The sequence below is a fragment of the Aphis gossypii genome, chromosome X (assembly GCF_020184175.1).
Source record: "Aphis gossypii isolate Hap1 chromosome X, ASM2018417v2, whole genome shotgun sequence".
NCBI classification, from domain to species: Eukaryota; Metazoa; Arthropoda; class Insecta; order Hemiptera; family Aphididae; genus Aphis; species Aphis gossypii.
The window spans coordinates 7,439,523-7,459,019 of NC_065533.1; the positions used below are offsets into that span (position 1 = coordinate 7,439,523).

The 19,497-nt window shown below is 25.6% G+C and overlaps 1 protein-coding gene and 1 long non-coding RNA gene across 5 annotated transcripts; one reads left to right on the forward strand and one right to left on the reverse strand.

The window, feature by feature from the left end:
• Positions 1 to 1,957: 1,957 nt before the first annotated feature.
• LOC126552733 (uncharacterized) lies at positions 1,958 to 17,479 on the reverse strand. 3 transcript variants are annotated; one of them, XR_007606144.1, is made up of 6 exons: positions 17,219 to 17,479; positions 4,676 to 4,871; positions 4,265 to 4,481; positions 4,092 to 4,190; positions 3,941 to 4,027; positions 1,958 to 2,361 (listed from the first exon to the last, which is right to left on the reverse strand). It is a non-coding gene; the product is annotated as an uncharacterized LOC126552733 (long non-coding RNA). The 3 variants fall into 3 exon arrangements; XR_007606143.1 differs by having other exon boundaries at positions 4,092 to 4,166; positions 4,676 to 4,847; positions 17,219 to 17,477; XR_007606142.1 differs by having other exon boundaries at positions 4,092 to 4,166; positions 17,219 to 17,477.
• LOC114123275 (uncharacterized) lies at positions 10,700 to 12,312 on the forward strand. 2 transcript variants are annotated; one of them, XM_050207570.1, is made up of 4 exons: positions 10,700 to 10,925; positions 11,003 to 11,272; positions 11,352 to 11,541; positions 11,626 to 11,742. In XM_050207570.1, exons 1-4 carry the CDS (start codon positions 10,847 to 10,849, stop codon positions 11,648 to 11,650), a joined length of 564 nt encoding a protein of 187 aa, XP_050063527.1. In that variant the 5' UTR covers positions 10,700 to 10,846; the 3' UTR covers positions 11,651 to 11,742. The 2 variants fall into 2 exon arrangements, with proteins under 2 accessions (XP_050063527.1, XP_050063526.1); XM_050207569.1 differs by having other exon boundaries at positions 10,701 to 10,925; positions 11,352 to 11,548; positions 11,626 to 12,312.
• Positions 17,480 to 19,497: the final 2,018 nt, after the last annotated feature.

Sequence of the window (19,497 nt, forward strand, 5' to 3'; positions counted from 1 at the left end):
AGTTTTGTATGCGGAATGTGGGTTGGATATAGTTGTTATGATGGAATCTTACCGACCTACATTCAGCAATCAAAAATATGGTTATAAACTTATAAAACGACATTCATTATTATTGAACTATACATGTAAGCTTATTTTATAATAATATTGTACCTATGTATAAATAACTAATACGTATTTATATTTGTACGAATTAGTGTGTTTATTGGTAATGTTTATAGGTAGTATTTATACAAACTTTTTATGTTTTGAGAATATTTTTTTATAACTGTATCAATAATATCAAACAATATCTTCAAAATCTAAGCCGGAGTTGTAAAATCACATCCTTGCTAGAATGTTGATAAATATGAAACAACATTCTGCAAAATGTGATCCTATAATTACGGTTACAAATCTTCATTATTTATTATAAGTTACATGTTTACAATTACTTAGGTAAGTACATGATTTTATTATTATACACCTTTTCGTATTATGCGAATACACAATGTGTTCTGGAGAGAAGTGATTGGTCGGAGTCTTATGAAAATATACCTAAACTACGGCCTTTTAATGATATGGTCTAAAATCTAAACCAATAGGATGGCAAATCTATGGCACGCGCATGCTCGAGTTGGCACAAGAAGACTTTTACTATAATATAATGTATAATACTATAGATATTATAGGTAATAGGTAAATATATTTAATTTTTTGGTATGTAGTGTTCAAAAGGCTACCCCTGGTCTAAACAATATATTATGGTCTTATATATAAAACAATTTAATTTGAATTTTTTTAAGTAATGTCATATACCTATTCAATTACTTTTATACCTTTTGCAAATAAACAAAAACAAATAACAAAATAAATAAAATACCCTTCTGAAGGGCTTTTATTTTAGAAATGATATGTTTAAAAAATATTAAATAAATATTTTATTATTTTCATAAGACGTCGACTATTCTCTTTCTTTCAGGACAGGTTTTATTATTTTATTTGTAATTATTTATACAAAATTGATGTAGTTGTATCATTTTTTTTTAATATTATGTATTTATAGTGTATACTTGTATTTTTTTTATTATTATTATATTGTATTTTATATTTTAATAAAATATGTTTTGTTTAAAAATTTAAAAAAAAATTTAATTGGATTTTAATTTTTTTATACTCCATTGCTTGATTTATTTATATTTAAAAGAAATTTACACGCTATTATTTTATTATTAAATTGTTTTTAAAACATTTAATTTTTTTAATATTAATACCTACGTAAGTAACATCGTAATGCGATATTTTTGAACGATTCAGAAAAATAATTGATGAGTACTTGTGAAACTTAAGTACTTATATTATTTATACCAAGTTATTTAAACATTTTAAACCGAAGTATTTATACTGGTGTTATTATAATCAAAGATTTTGCGATAAGGATTAACTTCCGTAACCCGTTTACTGGTAATAAGCAGATGGTGAAATGTTTTTTTATGCCAGACAAATACAGCACTGATTATAATGTAATTTAATTAAGTTATACAAATATTCGTTTATGAAAATGTATGTTTCATATTCAAATCAAATATGTTGTATACCTAAGTCGGTGGTAGTTTTTTATTTAATAAAATATACATAAAGTTTAAAAGTTGTTTGAACTGGCAAATAAGTGTATTTCAAAATAATTTCTTATTTTTTATGCATAAAATATTTTCTTTATATTATACTAAAAATTAAAATTCTATAATTTGTAATGATACTGAAAATTATATGAAATAAAGCTCACATCATTATCACTACAACTATACTCCTTAGTCCTTGGTTTCCCTTGTAGTGTTATTTAATTTATTCAAAATAATGTGATTAAATTTATTTAAACCCAAACCTGAATTTGAAATAAATAGGTTCCATCAGACAACCTAGTTATATAGGTACATATAAAATAGGTATATTGCATTTCAAAAAAAAAATGTGAATATAAAAAAAAATTGAGTAATATAAGATATGATAAAACGCATACATATTCCTTTTTAATTATTAAAATATGTACACTTTGAGTTATATTGATATATTAGGCATCTAAAAGATATAGCCATAATGGAATTTTATAAAAGGGTGATTATGCGTGGGTGCACCCTTTAAGCCTTATTGCCTCACACAACATGTACTCAATAACAGCGATAACATCAATAATGACAATAACAGAAATTAAAATATTAATAATTGTAATAATAATAAAAGTTAGTAAAATAAATTACTAGTATTAAGAATAATATTATATTATTTGATCCATTGATTGTCGTTGAGCGCCATACAGTTTTTGCGTGAAATGCAGATGAGTCCATAATAAATTCAGCTCGTGAACAACCTCGTTTAGCGGAACTGCGAATTGAAAACATAACAATTTACAATAACATAATGTGCAAGTCAAAAAACAAATTTATAGAATAAAAAAAAAGTATTAAATACATTAACAAATGATTTTAATCTACACATATAAAATATATACGCAAATTTATAGATTATAATATAGTCGTTGATTTTTTTATTATATATATATTATATATATAGATATTTGAGCCTAAATTTCGAGCATTATTATTTGATTTTTTGCTTTCATTTTATTATACTTTATTACGAATTTATTGATAATAATCTAGTAATTAGTATGTTATTAAAATATTAATTTTATTTAATCACAGTTCGATTTAGTTTAATAAAAGTATATATTTTTATTTGTGTGAATGTACTTTGTATATTGATCAATATTTAATATAAAATGTATAAACATAATTAGCTTGAATTAGAATATTATCAACATTACTAAATTTTTTTTTTTTGTTATTACTGCAATATTAAGGTATTAAGAGCACAATAATCAATAATAAATATTATATACTATGCAATGTTTCCACGATATTCCTATAATTTTGATATAAAAATACAAGAATAATACTTTATTATTAATTCATATGAATACTATTCATACCCCCCCCCCTAAAAAAAACAACACCTAATTTAATAGTTTGTTATATAATACTTCTTATATAACTATATTTTATGTACATTTTTTGATGCATTGTTAAATGTAAAAATTGGATTCCTATACATATTTGATCATTAACTTAGGTATTACGCATTACTATCGTACGTGTATTATAATTATACACGAATAATATATTATATTTTAAATTAAATGAGGCTTTTGTAAGTTATCTGCAACTGAAAATGATACGGCAAATGAACCAATATAATAAGTATACCTACGTACACATAATTAATTAACTGTACATACTCTTTAGTCTGTATCCTACTTTTTATAACAATATTATACAGGTGATCGTTGTAGCTAACATATTGTGATGTACACTGGAAGCTAATAAACATTATAAACTATTATGAAAATTTGATTAATGATTATTCAAAGTCAGATTTTATGATTATGCGTAGAATACCTACTAGAACTTGATTATGTACGATTTATATTTTTTGAAAACACGAATACATATATTGTATAATAACAAATAAATCCATCCTAAACTAATAAATCAAATGAAGAGAGAAATGAGCCACGAGGATATTTTTTTTATAAATTCTTGTTACTTTTATGATACAGCATATAGTGGCATATAGTACTTATATTTATGTGCATTTAAATACCCTAAAATTTTAAGAGCTATTTACACCTATGTATATATACATTAGGTACACCCGTATATTCGATATTACATATATACAATGTTATAATTATTACACTTCCGACCATAATATTGTATTGTTTAATGTTTATTTTAATATTTGATATTAAACATTAGTGGTGTTTTATGTAGGTATACGCAATACAAAATAACATTTCTATATATTACCTATAATTATTGTTTCCATAACTCAATGATATAAGTATATAACTTTTGAATTTCAAAATAAAAACAATTTTTGTAAGATATTAATTCAACTTTACCTCTCTTCGACTCTTCCTCTCGATTTATAGTCCATAAATTATATTTTGTTCGCCACCAATTCCGCTTAATAGTTCTAAGTTGTAAATCTGAAATGAACACAAAAGTCAAAAATGTTTTGTGTGTACCTATATCAATGCACGTTTATCATACTTTCTTTTATAAATGTTTATTTTTAATGTTCACTTTTTTTTTTTAAATAATAATCAATTTGTTACTTAATTGAACCTGGAACAATTAAAACATTACGGTCTAACTGTGATTGAATACGCAAGTACCTACAACCACACATAATGAAGTTTCAAGACTAGCAAGACTGTCATTACCAAAGTATAATTATTCTAGACTCAGGTCTCCGAATATATTACAATCGCAGTGATTATTACGATTTCGTGATTCGATTTGAGTGTTGGACCTTTGTGTCGATGTATGTATATAAGCCCGATGCGAATTTCGTGACCACCGCAGGGCTTAGTCCAGCGTGATGAACCAATGGTGATAATGTTAACGCTCGCCTGCATTTTCATCAACGTATCTAAAACCCTAATAATAGACATTCGAGTGATCAAATACTGTTCGGCATGTATAGGTACATTATCAAAATAAATTAATTCATTTCAGTGTTCAAAACCACAACCATTCGGACTAATTCGGGTCTAGTTGTAACCGCGCGTAAATATTACGGTTGTACCTTATATATTATAATATTATGTATTTATATAGGTAGTATGACATACCTTCATTGACACGCCGCGGCCGCACCGTAATTATAACCAACAGCGCCGCCGGCGAAATACATAGACATAATATTAAGCAACCAGATAGACTACACGATATTATATTGAAGTCGGTATCGGGTGAATTTCGACAGGCCAATGTTTACAGTTGTTTAACCCCTTCATCCATATTCTGTAATATATAGGCGCTTATAATCTAAATATTCATCATTCGTTAAAAATTCAATTGTGACCAAAATAACATTAATTAAAATGTTTAAATACAACTATGGATCTGCATACTAGTACATACTACATACAATCACGGGTTAAACGTAAAAACCAAAGTTTTTATATTTGATTCTTTCAAAATTAAAAAAAAAATATTGTTTATAAATGTCGATTTAGGATTATAGCTTTATAGGTATATAATAAAATTATTATTCACGGATGAATCAAAAGTTTTACATAATAAATAAACATTCGCATATTGTTTTTATTTGACGATTGGGTAAAGTAAATGTTATACCTATAGTGACAAACCACGATTATTACATCAATCCCTGTTTTTTACGTAAGCGATTGTAAATATTAAAAAAAAAGAACATTCACACAGCATTCACGCAAATCGATCAATAATAATTGGGAAGTGATTATTTAAAGCTGAAAATTTGAGATAGGTACTTTTCAATTCTTGTTATATAAAAAAAAATGATTAATTGATTCTTATGGTTGACGTTTGTCATTTTTATAATATAACTCACGAACTTTAATTTATATAGTGATTTAACAATAATGTTCACCCCCATTTTTCATTTAATAATGCTTTTATTGAAATTCTGATTTTTTTTTAACTTTTATGACGTGTAACTACTACCTACTTAAGGCCTTAATTTTCAAATACTTATATTTTATAAATCATTTAAAAAGGTCTTGTGACAATACTAACTTATTTTTTTCAAACGAGAATCGTTCTTTTTCCTCTATGTTTTTCAAAATATTATCTTATCTAATCGGATTATTAAGAATTTTTGTTTTGAATTATTTTACTTTGTGTGCTACAAAGATAAAAAGTCCATTATAGGTTTAGATGCTATTAAGTAATTGATATTGATCTTTTAACATTTTATAATTTGTAAATATGTTTGAGAAAAAAAAACACTAAATTTAAATAATCAATATTAAATCACTTGTAATTTTCAAAAAAATATCTGCTTAATAATTTATAGCAAAAATAATTCATTTGCATTTGAAAAAAAAATTGTATCACCACTAGACATTCTTTAAATTAAATTTAAACAATTGAATCTTAAAGTATACTTAAAAATTTCAAAAATCAAAATTTGAATAGGTAAATTTATTATAAGCAAAAAAATAAGGACGAGCGCATACGTACTTGATAAAGCACCATGCATTTAATAACAAATCAATAATAATTTAGCATTGTTTTTATACAGTCAATACTAATAATAAATCATTTTTCTCGTAGAAAATTATATAAGTACAAAAGAAATAACGACTTAAATTCTAATTATTCTTAAAAGAAATTTATATACATACCTATACATAATAGGTACCTATAACTGTTTTGAATACAGTACAAATTTAACACTGGTAAAAAATGTCCTGAGTCATCTAAGTATTGCAATATGTATGTCTCTATTGTGAAACCCAAGACGAAATTCGTACTTTATTTACGGGTTGAGTCGCAATTCGCCCACACCATAAAAATGATCACTTACAGGATGGGACTCCGATGCAGACGTGTGTCAGTATAGTGTTGATATTGCGTATATATAGAAGCCACTTAAACACCCTACAGTTAAGGACTTTCGCTTATGACTTTAATAATTAATACCGCTCATGTATAATATGGAGTATTAAACACGAGTCACAACACAAATTCACACCGCCCTACCTTATTACTAGTACAGAAATGACTATGACAACTAAAAATATACATTTATAAGCGGTATTATAGCCACGGTATAGAGTAGGTAATATTATATTATAGTCACGACGAACAAAGTACAGAATAATTTGTAAACTTCACATTTCACAGAGTAAAGCGATTTAAAGACACGTATAATATTTGACTTTATAATATTATAATATTACACTTCACAGATTTGAATTTGGCATAAACCCGATGTTATTATATTCTCTGTAAAACGGTTAATACGTACTTACGGAGGTATATTATATTACAACATATTATAATTTGAAACCTAAACATGGAACAACAATCTGTTACACGTAATTAATAATTATAATAATATTATTCGCGAATGTATGCGGTGGAATACGTCATATATATTTAAACATAATATGTATTCGTTTAAATGTTAAGTGCAATTTCTGTCATACAGTTTATTGCGTGTCTATAAATAATAATAAAAAACATTATTTATTTTAGAGATTACATTTTCACATGGTTAACAAAGTCTTTCAGCGTATAACTAAAAATACTAAAAATTAGAATTTGAATAAATACAAATACGAATGCTCGTACATGCTTGATAAATCACTTATTAGGTATAATATGTTTATATGTTAGTGTTGAACTTAATTTTAAAAGCGTAGCAAAAAAAAAAATATGCAAAATGTACCTAAATATGTTTGGAAGTATTGTTTATACTTCCGACTCGTATAGTTTCTGTACTTCAGTAATATACATAATATCGTAATGATTAATGAACAATATCGGTACTACGAGTATGTCTATTGCATTTTGAGTTGATATTTTACTCTCTCGGCGATGCGGGTGGTACACCTCTCCGTACCGATCGGCGTTCATTGTGATTTCACAATAGGTTAGTACATCAGTACATGCCGAGGGTCTAACATCTGCACTAAATACCAGTCAACTCGTAAAATTTTGAATACTTGTTTGAATAATACAATAATACAACTGTCGAAACATTACTGCAGGATACGAAATATATAATCAGAGGACATGAGCTGTAGGCAATATATTTTAAACCATTTTCAATACAAATTGTACACTTTTATTTACTCTTATATATTTTGTAAAAAATTATTATTTTCAAATAAAAATCAAAATACTTGAATGAAAGAGTATATAATCAATTATTGAAATATATTTTCCATTGTGAATTTAAATACTTTGTTTTTTACGTGTTAGTTGCTTTATTCTTTGGTCTGGATCTGGGGTACAAAAAAAAAAATACGAACTTAACACTTAATAAAAAACATTACTTATAATTATATAGTATATAAATATTAACTTTTTAAATTCTTACACATAAGTTATTTAAGGAACGTTTTTACAATAATTACTATTAGCGTTACTGCGCCATTCTGCTCCTAGATTTTGTATAGATATATTTAAAATTTTGAAATATCATGATATATTTTTGTCTGAAATATAAAATTGCTTTATGATCAATTCATAAAATCACCACGGGCCCGATATTTTACATAATTTTAAATTAATTAATTTAAATACTTATATCAAGTATATGCAACCACATCCATTTCCATCCCTGCAGGATTAGTATTCATAATATTATTTGTGGTTCCGACGTATTGACTTTTACGGAATCGTATGACGCCCAGCAGCTATATAATAATAATAATATACCTAATATCAACCGTAGCGGCATACCATTTTCACCGCTTTACTCTCCATAATTTCCATTGCCGTGATCAATATTACCGACGTTGGTGGTTATTATGGAGAGTATACGACTGAAGTATAATTTATTACATACGGAATTCATTCATTCGAAGAATATAACATTTTATGTGCAACAGTTATTAGAAAAAAAGAATATAGGATATGGTGTGACTAAGTAAAATCTGTAGAAAGACAGTAATAATACCTATTTATATCTATATTTATGTCGTGTTGCAGCCACTTTGTCAAATCTATCTTTTTATGAAAAGTTATTCATTTTATGAAATCGAAACGTCGTTTTCTCACACTTAATGAAATATTTTAATATTATTAAATATTTTAATATATTTTAATATTTCAAGAATAAGTCATTTAATTTTATCATTGGGTAGTTTTTTTCACAAATACGTCATCCACTTTATGAAATAACCATACAAAATTAATCTTATTTTTTATTCATGTTATATTTAATATTATACAATGGGATCTTTATTACATAATATATAAATTTAAGTTGTATATAAATAAAAATGCATTTTTATGAATGAATGAATTTTCATGAATTAATTTATACACAACAATATTAATAACTTAATAATAATTTATTTACTATTATCTATTAAATCATTAAAAATTAACTTAAAAAAAAATACTTAATCTATAAAAAGAAAAAAATCGTGGACGTGTTTAAAAAAACTACTAAACTATGTTGAAAATAAGTAAGTATATCTACTTCCTAATTTATTAAGTACATTAATTATATCATTATACACGAAACCGTGTGTTGGCCGTTGGACTAAGATATGAAACTTATACTATTAGTGACGAACACTTATTAGTATCTATCTACTAATTTGTCTGATTTTAAATAAATTCTTCGAAAATAGGTATAGAATTTAGATTTCATTAAGTTTCTAATTATAAAACTGACGATAACAGTTAAAATTATGAATCAATACAATTTTATTTTTAAATTTAATATTTTTTTGTGAATCTTAAGTTTTGTCTTAATATTTTGGAACTAAAATTAAAGATTTTTATAAGATTAATTCATATTTATTTTCATCTTTTTATTTTTGAATAAATCGTGCATTTTAAGACTGTTGTTATTTTAATATTTTGTTTCATAACAATAACTCCAACTGTACACCATATACCTATAATAGTTAGCGCCGGCATTTTATTGCTCAAAAAAAATCTCAAAAAATGCCCTTAAAAAAATACAAAAATGACTTAAATAACTCAAAAAATGAAGTATAAAATGCATTTATATTTATTATGGCTTAATAAAAAAATTTTAAAAAAAATTGTATAATATTTTAACTTGTTTTTGCTAGTACATATTAGCTAATAGGTATATAACGGCGATAATTTAAGTGGAAAGTCCTAGCTATGATAAAATTGTTATCGATGATAATCGATTGTCGTGCTATATAATTTATAAATCGTACCGTGGCGCGTCGGCAGTTTGCCGAAAATATCTTGTTAATCGCAACAATTTTCGTTCATTTTATGAAAAAATTGTGAAAAATCCTCTAAAAACTAAAAAAATTCCATAAAATCTTCAAAAAATGTCCTAAAAATGCATTTAAAGATAATTTTGACGAAAAATACAAAATAATGCAAGATAAAAATTATTTTAAATTAATCAACATCGCTCAAAACACATTTTATACTTACGAAGTAACGTTTTGAAACACTAGAAAAAAGATGCATTTGCATCAAAATCCCAGCCCTAATAATAATGGAAAAATACATAAATCATTAAACATGTAATATTGAATACTTGTACCATAAAAAGAAAAAAATTGTACACATACATAATATTACCGTATTAAAGCAGGTAATATTTAAATATAAATATAGCAGTAGCTTTGTATGCAGTTTAGTTAAATGAAATTAAAAAAAAAATTGCACGTTATAAATCGTGTAGGTAATAGTCAATAAGTACAAAATATAAAAAACAGTAAAATAATCAATTAAATATACAATAAAATAACGGTTAATAATTATTGTTTGTTATTCAAATGACAACAAAAGAAATGTATTTTTGTTAATAGATTTAAAGACTAAAAAAAATAAAATATGAATTTGGACAATTATAGGTACCTATCTGTTTTTTTTCAAAAACAACGTTTATACGAATAAAAGAAGAAGAAACCCAAACTCAAATACCAAACTACGTATGCGACAATAAATTCAATATTTTAGAGTTTTAGAGTATGCTAATTGATTTTAAAAACAAAGTGGTTTTTTATTTTCGATTTTGACTAATGGTAATTGGACACGATACTAGAGTATGTATATGTAAATCTGAATGTCATCAGAATAATTGTCAAAAGTTATAAATAGATTTATAAGTATATAGTATATTTTTTATTAACCATGGTTACAAGGAGTATTTATGTTTGAGTAAAATATTTATTACTTATTATTTTTATTAATTTTATTACTACGGTGTGCGTCTTATATTTTAATATATGTATATAAGTTCAAAAGTGTAAAAAAATTGAACGAACTAAGCTAAAAATAAAATTTTATTTTGGTCAAAAATGAATTCTGATATTGATATGGAGGATCAGAGTGCTGAAAATGAAGACTTTGAAGCCGTTCAGACTTTATTAAAAACATGTAAGAATACAATTTAAAATACGGTATAAATTTATAGTATACATATATGATTGTACGTTCGTTTACTAAACCGGTAGATAGATCACATAACTATATTGAAAAAAGAAAAGCCATAAAGAGCAATACATTTCAACATCCCTATAATATCAAGGAGAGCTTAGGAGAAACGCTTGGAGATATAGTTATCAACTTGATACCTAAACATGAATTGGAACAGATGGAGGAAAACGAAACAGTACCACTAAATTTCGAGGTGACGGCGAAAAATGTATTATCAAACAACATAAAACTAACACCAGCGGATACCGGTGATAAAACTATGGAATTATACTTCAATACAATAATGCGTAAATATTATGTACTCAACGTAGTATTTAATAAATGCTAACAGTATCTATTTATATGTATATATATATTATATTATAGGCGTCGGTGAACGTCTAAAACAACAAGCTGAAATTAAACTGAATAATGAACATGACAAAGCACTTCAAAGAAAAGTTGAACAGTTATTAGAAGAAAAAAATAAGGTTTTGAATGAGAAGATTAGACCCGTTGAAAGAGCAAAATATGAAAAAAATTTAGCTGTAGTTGTGGACGAATTCAACAATTTCAAGTTCGCTGTAACCCAATCCATTTCTATAATTTAATTTTTCTGGCGACCAACTGTAAAATTTCCGAACGTTCCGTGTTTTTCTAGAAAGCCAAACAGTGCATTAAAATGAATATAATGAACAAGTGTAAGAAAGAAATAGAAAATAATTCGATTATGCTTGGGCGTTGTTTGAAAAACATTTTGAAAATGTCCGCAGAAAAATTGGAGAGAGAGATGAGAAATGAATTTTATTACCAAATGAAAATTGCTCGAAGTGAATTGTACGAAGAATTTATGGATGAGAAACGTGAATGTAAACTTTGCTGGGAAAAGAAACTGAAAACGGTGAAAGAAAAAAATGATAGAGAACTGAAACATTTGAAGGTATCAATGGAGGCAGAGTACATACAAAACTTAACCGAACTACATCATTGGTATGAAATACAAAAGCAAAAAATAATATTAGAAAAATTAAATATGAATGGAACCAAATCCTAAAAAAAAAAAGATGTGAAAACTCCAACGTCCAACATATATTGATTGTACCCAAATAAATACAACACAATATCACCGAAAAGTTTAATGAATTCGTATCACATACTTTCGTATATTAATTACAATATAATATTGATTACACGGTCTTTGATCATAAATTTACCGGTCGCACACAAATATTTACCGATAATAATCACTTATTATTATCATACAATATGTTGGCTATACTAAAATGTTGTGTTTTTTTAACAATTTATAAACTTTTGGAATAAAACATTTTTAATATTTGTTTTTAAATCGTAAGTTAAATTTTATGTTTTACAATAAATTATTAAATAGTTTGTTAACAATTTGTTAAAAAAAAAAAAAAACACCATTTTAAAATATTCAAAATCTATCCACGACATTGTGAATAAGCCATAGGGTAAATATTTCGTAATATTATGTTTTATTATATTGTTATTAAAATAATTTAACTACTTTACAATTAGCAATACGGTGGGTTGACTTTTGAATTAATTTCTACCGAAAAAATTGCATATATTTTATTATTAATATTTAAAGTTTTGAAAATTAATAATACTAAATAGGTATATTATATAATATATAATATATATATATATATCATAAACATATATAATAATATACATATATTATTACTAACTTTTGAGTCAATACCAATTTATCAAAAAAAACTTAAAACTTTTTAAAGTAAACATAATTTTTAACTGTTTAGGTATAACTTACACTGTACAAACCAAATATAATTCTCATTATGATTTTAAAAATAATGTGGATTGTACTAGGTATATAATATAATACACCTAAATATACAATAATTTTTAACGTGGAATATGCTAATGTGTCAAGGAATCATTATTCAGATTAATGATATTATTATTATAAATAGTAGAAATATTGAATGAAATACTATTGGCTGCACTACGTTAAAAAGCTATATTATCTAGTATGATGGATATTGATGTTATGCACTATTATTTTTGTCTTTTTTTTTATTATTTCTGCGTTTTGTTTTTACTGTGATTTAAAGTTCGTTTCATCATACTCATATAATTTTTTTTATTTAAAATTAATCCAATAGCAACGCATGGTGAATTAGCCGGGTTTATGCAAATTTTATTTTTATAATCAATGGAAAACTAATATAATACCATACATATATTATATCGTTAATGGTTTATATTATATAAACAAAAAAATATTTAACCTAACAAATCGATTTTCACGAATCAAAATAAAATTAATGAGTAAACCATATTATAGTTAGGCACCTTTAGAAGTTACAAAGATCATCAGATTCTCGAGGAATCTATTAATATAATTTTTATTGAGATCGGCCTAGTAGTTACTGAGATTAGTCGTTAGTAAAAACTAATTTTACATTTATGTGATACATAAATAGTTAAATTTATAATATATTTTATTATACTAGTACACATTATAATTTATATAACAATAACGGGTTATAATAATATATGTTATACGAATTTTATTAGATCGTTTTATTATATTACAAATAAAGTAGGTAAAGCACTACTTAAAGCAGTTTAAATTGGCTCCTAAATATGTCTTGATTGATACTATACTTCTTACTAGCTGCGGCTACTATTAATTTTATAGCACCATATAATAATATAATTGATATTGTTAACTTCCTGTTTATTTCAACATCCTGTTTAGCACAACTGACTGATTCTTTAAATTGTTACAAATTAAATCATTTAACTAGATATTACTTTCATTTCCTATATTCGTTACTTTCACCGCAATATGAGTAATAACTTACGAGTTACGTTAGGTACTCCTCATAGAACCATTAAATAAACATTATATACATCCTCAATATATCTACTGTGTGATTCTTATATGAAACTTTTAAATTTTTTAAATTTTTCTTTCAGTAAAAACCTTCAATAAAGTATAAGAAAACTTAAAAAAAAATATGGATGAAATCGATAAAGGCGTTCTCAAGTTATAGAGTGACCAAGGAAAATATAGAGATTCATTTATACATGAATATATACCATATATATTGTAGCCTATTGGCATATAGTGAAGTCATTTTACTAAATACATATTTCAAGTCAACCAAATAATAAAAATGAAACATTTTGTATTATTTTAAAAATTTAACTATACTTTCTATTAATTATTTATTACTATTTTTAATTATAAATGTTGTATTAAAACTTAAATTATAAATATATTTAGGTAATGACTAATTAGATGTGATAGACGTTAGTGCGAGTAGTGAGTACTATATTATATTAAAAATAAAAGTTCCATTAATTTTTAGTGTTTTTACCTTGGAAAGTTAACGTAGGTATAGGTACTTGATTGTATGAGAATCTTGTATATATTAAGTTGTGAGTTGTTTTAAAAAAAAAAAATGTTAAATGTTCCAGGAAATGTCACCAAACTTGTAATAACTAAAAATTAACAAAAATTTGTAAATATATAGGTAATATAACTTTTTTATTTACTTTTTATTCTCTCGTACTATCACATCTAGCTAGTTAGTAATTACTATATAATATATTTATGATTTAAATTTTAAAATAATAGTACCGATGACAACGACATTAAGCATATTTCATATATTCGCGTGTTTTACATAATTATTTATAAATAATACATAGTTTTTGTTTTATATAAAATAGCAATAAATAATTAATAGAAAATATAGTTAAATTTTTAAAATATTTCATTATTATTATTTACCTGACTTGAAATAGGCATTTAACTAAATGTTTAGGTGGATAGTGAAATTGCATAAAAATCAAATTCTTTAACTAAATGTCCGATTTGACTATAATATATGCTTACTACATATATAAATAGATATATTTTGTATACAAGACGCTTATTAATTTTAGAAAATAATTTAACAGATTTAATCGGTTTAGTAACGAACGATCGAAATTAATATTTTGACATGATAATTGTGTATATAAAAACAGACATCGTTTTCATATGAAAGTTTGAATTCGTTTCTAATAAAATAATTAAGTATATCTAAGTTTAAAATATACTAAGTTTTTTTTTATCTTAAGTTTGAGTAAACCAAAAATGTGTTATGCATCATAATTAGATTTCACATTAGCATTCAACTAATTTTAAACAAATAACTTTTCCACTTCGTATTTAACATATAATATTATATTAGTTAGAAAATAAGTTATTTTCGGTAGGTATGAAACTATACATGGCTTAAAATATTGTATCGTATATTATGCCAAATAAACGCATTACCTACTTAGTAATATCAATTAGTTGAAATTTTTATAACGAGCCATAGGGTTGAAATATTATATATAGGAGGTATAGAGGGTGAATCGTGCGCACCGTAGTCTTACAGCACGTATTATGTGTATTGTGTGCCGATCAGTATCGGGCCCTCCGTTGAAACAACAATAAGACGACCAGATGCCCTAGATAAGAGGGTTGTTTCGAGGGTAAAATGTATAATCCAGAGATTCTCAACTGGGATGCCCCGAACTTTATTTAGGGTTCCGCGAAATTATTTAAAATATATTTTTTATCATATTATTTATGCAATAATAATTAAAAATAAAAATATATAGGTAGTTAATTTTAAATGTAAAAATTTGTTTTATAAAATACAATATGTGTATGTACTATATATGCCTACATCTTACTATTTTTATATATATATATATGCACCACTAAATAAGACCAAAGTAGTTGATAGGATGCCTCCGGATTTTTAGAAAATGACTTAGGATGCCGTAAGTCAATAAAGATTGGGAACTTCTGAACTATAATCAGTTGTATTTTGAAAAATTTAAAAGTGAGAAAATGAACGCAGTACGGTTCGTTTTTTGTATGATTATAAAATGATCGTATTTCATGTACCTACATCGCGGAGATAAAATAAATACATGTACGTTACACCATCACGAGGTAGTAAATATTAAATAATATACTTTACATAGATAACGAATTTTAATGGGTATAAAGGCAGGTTATAAAAATGTAAAACTTCAAAGCAAGACATTACTATTAATAATGCTAAAGATTATTAAAAAAAGAAAAGCAATATACTTTTAAAGTTAACTTAATTTTTTTTTACTTTTTAATTTCCCGAAAGTAAACGATATGCGGCCAAGTGAAAAATAATAAATATCTAATTTCGGCGTTGTTGCTGAGGAAAAAACTTTAATATACGAGTAAAAGGGCGAACACGAATCCAGCTGAATTGCATATAGGTATAGTCGATTTTAGAGCTTATAAAATATAAATTTTAGTAGTGCGTTTTTTTGACTTACAAAAATATATTTAAGCTCTGCCAGAATTTTAAAGTAATGTAAAGTTCACCGGCATAAAATAAATAAAATCGAAATTTGTATGTACCTACAGTTATGCATATACATTATACATATAAATATTATAAATATACAAAAAATAATTAATTAATAAATTCAATACTTAACTAATTTAAAATAAATGTATAACTATCATAATATGAATATGATAATATTAAGAAAAATAAAAAAAAATGTTAGCAATAAAAATGATGGTCTGTGACATTGAAAGCGTGTGTATTTAATATTAACCTTAAATTAGGAAAAAAACTAAGTCATTAAAATCAAATTTAGATTTAATTTTTAATTTTTAAACCTGAAATTAAGTCGGTCAAAAACTATGTCGTCGGAGTTCAGATTTGACTTACTGTTCAAAATTTAGAACCGGATGAATTTAAATACAAAAAAGAAATGTAATAGATTTAAGAAAATATAACAAAACAAAAAGATGATTTTGTTTTTTACATAAGTAAAATGAAAATATAATGAAAACATTAATAATTAAAAAATAATTAGCTACTTAATTATTATGTTTTCAATAATCTTAAAGTAAGAGCTTTCAGTTATATTTTATGAAGTATAATAAATTATAAATTTCGTATTTTTTTTAGTGAATATAAAAATGAGTTCGAATAATATATAAATATTATAAAGATAAAAACAATAAAACGAACAAAAGTAAATGTTATGTCGATCAGAAACCAGATACTATACATAGTTAGGCATTTATTCAAGAAGCGGATAAAATGGAAAAATGTACATTTTTTTAAAAATTTGGCTCGAATAATTTATAAAAAATTGTACATTCAGCCTGCAATATTGCAATACACCTACGTACTATTATAGATTATACTCACCGTTTAAATAGGTACTGTATAACAACAGCGACCAGCGACGGTTGTGGCGTGCATATGAGTCGTTGGACAAATTAAATAATGCGCATTTTAAAATTCAAAAATAAGGACATGTCGTGCGTTCTATACAGCACATACACTAGCACAAAAGTCAAGATTAAATGCACACGATAAAATTTTATTTGAAACGCCGATTCGTTAGATCCGTAATTCGTTCATCCGCCGCCGCGAGCTTCGTCGTATCATATAATAAGCCCGCATCACCAATCACCATATATCACCGAGGCGGACGGCTTTTATTATTATTTTTTATTAATATTATAAACAATTATCGTGAGAACTCCTCCGGATTGGCCCTATACGGAATTACGGCGGGGAGGCCGACTTCCCGTTTTGTTAATCGACTTCAATCAATGCGAGTGCAAATCCCAAGTATAAATAGAGGCTGCACAGACCTAATCCGTCATCATGTTGTGGAGTGCCAGCGACTGTGCCTGATCAGAAGTCGCAGCATCGGCGGAATAAGATACCACACGGCCATATACAGAGGAATGGCCGAGCCAAAATCATCGGAGATCACCACGTAAGTTTTATGATATTATGCGCTATTTTCATTTTAACACGATGTAGGTTTAGTAGTAAACGTGGGCGTCCGTAGATATAGCGATTTTTATCGCATAACAACATATTATTTCATTCTCCAACCCCTTTACCAATATTGTCAGGTCAGATAATTTCGCATAATATTATTTTATCTTAAAATACAATACGCATAAATAGGTACTATTAAATAACTATCGAAACAAAATATTTCTTATAGGTACACTGATAATATTATAATATAATATGTAAGTAAAATAATTTTATATTTAAAGACCCCATCATTTTATAATTTCTTTATAATTATTAATTATACCCTACCCTTATATATTAGTATTTTACGATATGAAAACCGCCGAATAAATATTAAATTTGTATTATAGATACCTAAATGTATTATTCTGTATTGAAATTTCTAGTAATACAATGATAATAATGTATTTATTATTATTGTATGTGATAATAAGTATCTATCTCGGATTTTTTTTTCGTGTTTATTTTCTAATCAAGTATTAAATTTTCTATATTTTCTAATTATAGTATTAAAAAAAAGCTCGTTGGATAGGCAGTTTCAAACTACCCTATACTCATACTTATAAGTACCTTGTATAATGTATACCTTACATAGGTATCTTCTAAAATCTAAATAATATCCATAAGTCGGTACATCGCCGATATTATATACAATATACGGAATGAGATGAGATGTATATCGTTCATTTAATCTAAGACATAAGCATACACGTTTTTGCATAACGTACTCATACGTACAACCAACCGAACTTACGTTATTATAATAATAATAATTATTATTATTTTTGAAATTAATACTGCAAATACTGACTAAATCGAATGAAAAGTTATTATTATTTTTATCACTTTTCCATTTTGGAACAATTCAACTGCGCAAAATTGCAAATCATACTACGCAGGTCTCCAAATGAATAATGTTTTAATTAAAATGTCAGATTTCGTTAGATTCGCAAGAACCTCTAAACATATTGTATAATTTATGCTAATAAATTTCCAGAGAAAATCTAAATGAATTTTATGAGAAAAAAATAAGCTAATTGACCACATTATAATAATGAAATCTTTAAATAAAAAAAAAAACAACTGCTGAGTTGATTTTTTTCACAGCAATAGTTATTGTCGCTTTTATCAAGTGCTGCCACTTATTATATTATGTAAATAGATTTGTATAGGTACAATGTAATAGATTACTCGGCGAGATACATAGACAATAATATTATTGAAATAAGAATATTAATTATTTTATGAATAATGACGGAGTTACAGCTGAGTGTTTCAATTAAATTCACTCTCCTCTATTAATATAACAATAACTATGAGAGGATGTCAGCACTCAACGCGCACTATATGTGTTTTTCTCCTCTGCAGGCACACGCTCATATATGTAAACAAAACGCATTCGTACAAAATCATTTCGTTCTATATATTTTTTGAGTTAATACATAAAATCGAATAACGATAAAATATTAGACCGATATGTGGACCCCTAAAATATATTTTACTCTCTATATTCTGTAATAGCCGATTTTAATTTAGGAGTATCCAAAAATCATAAAAATATTTTAATACGCGAATGTGCGTAATTATATTTGTGGGTCGAGAACAAATATTGCGCCAACATCTCCTCTTAACGACCGTTTCGTATACGT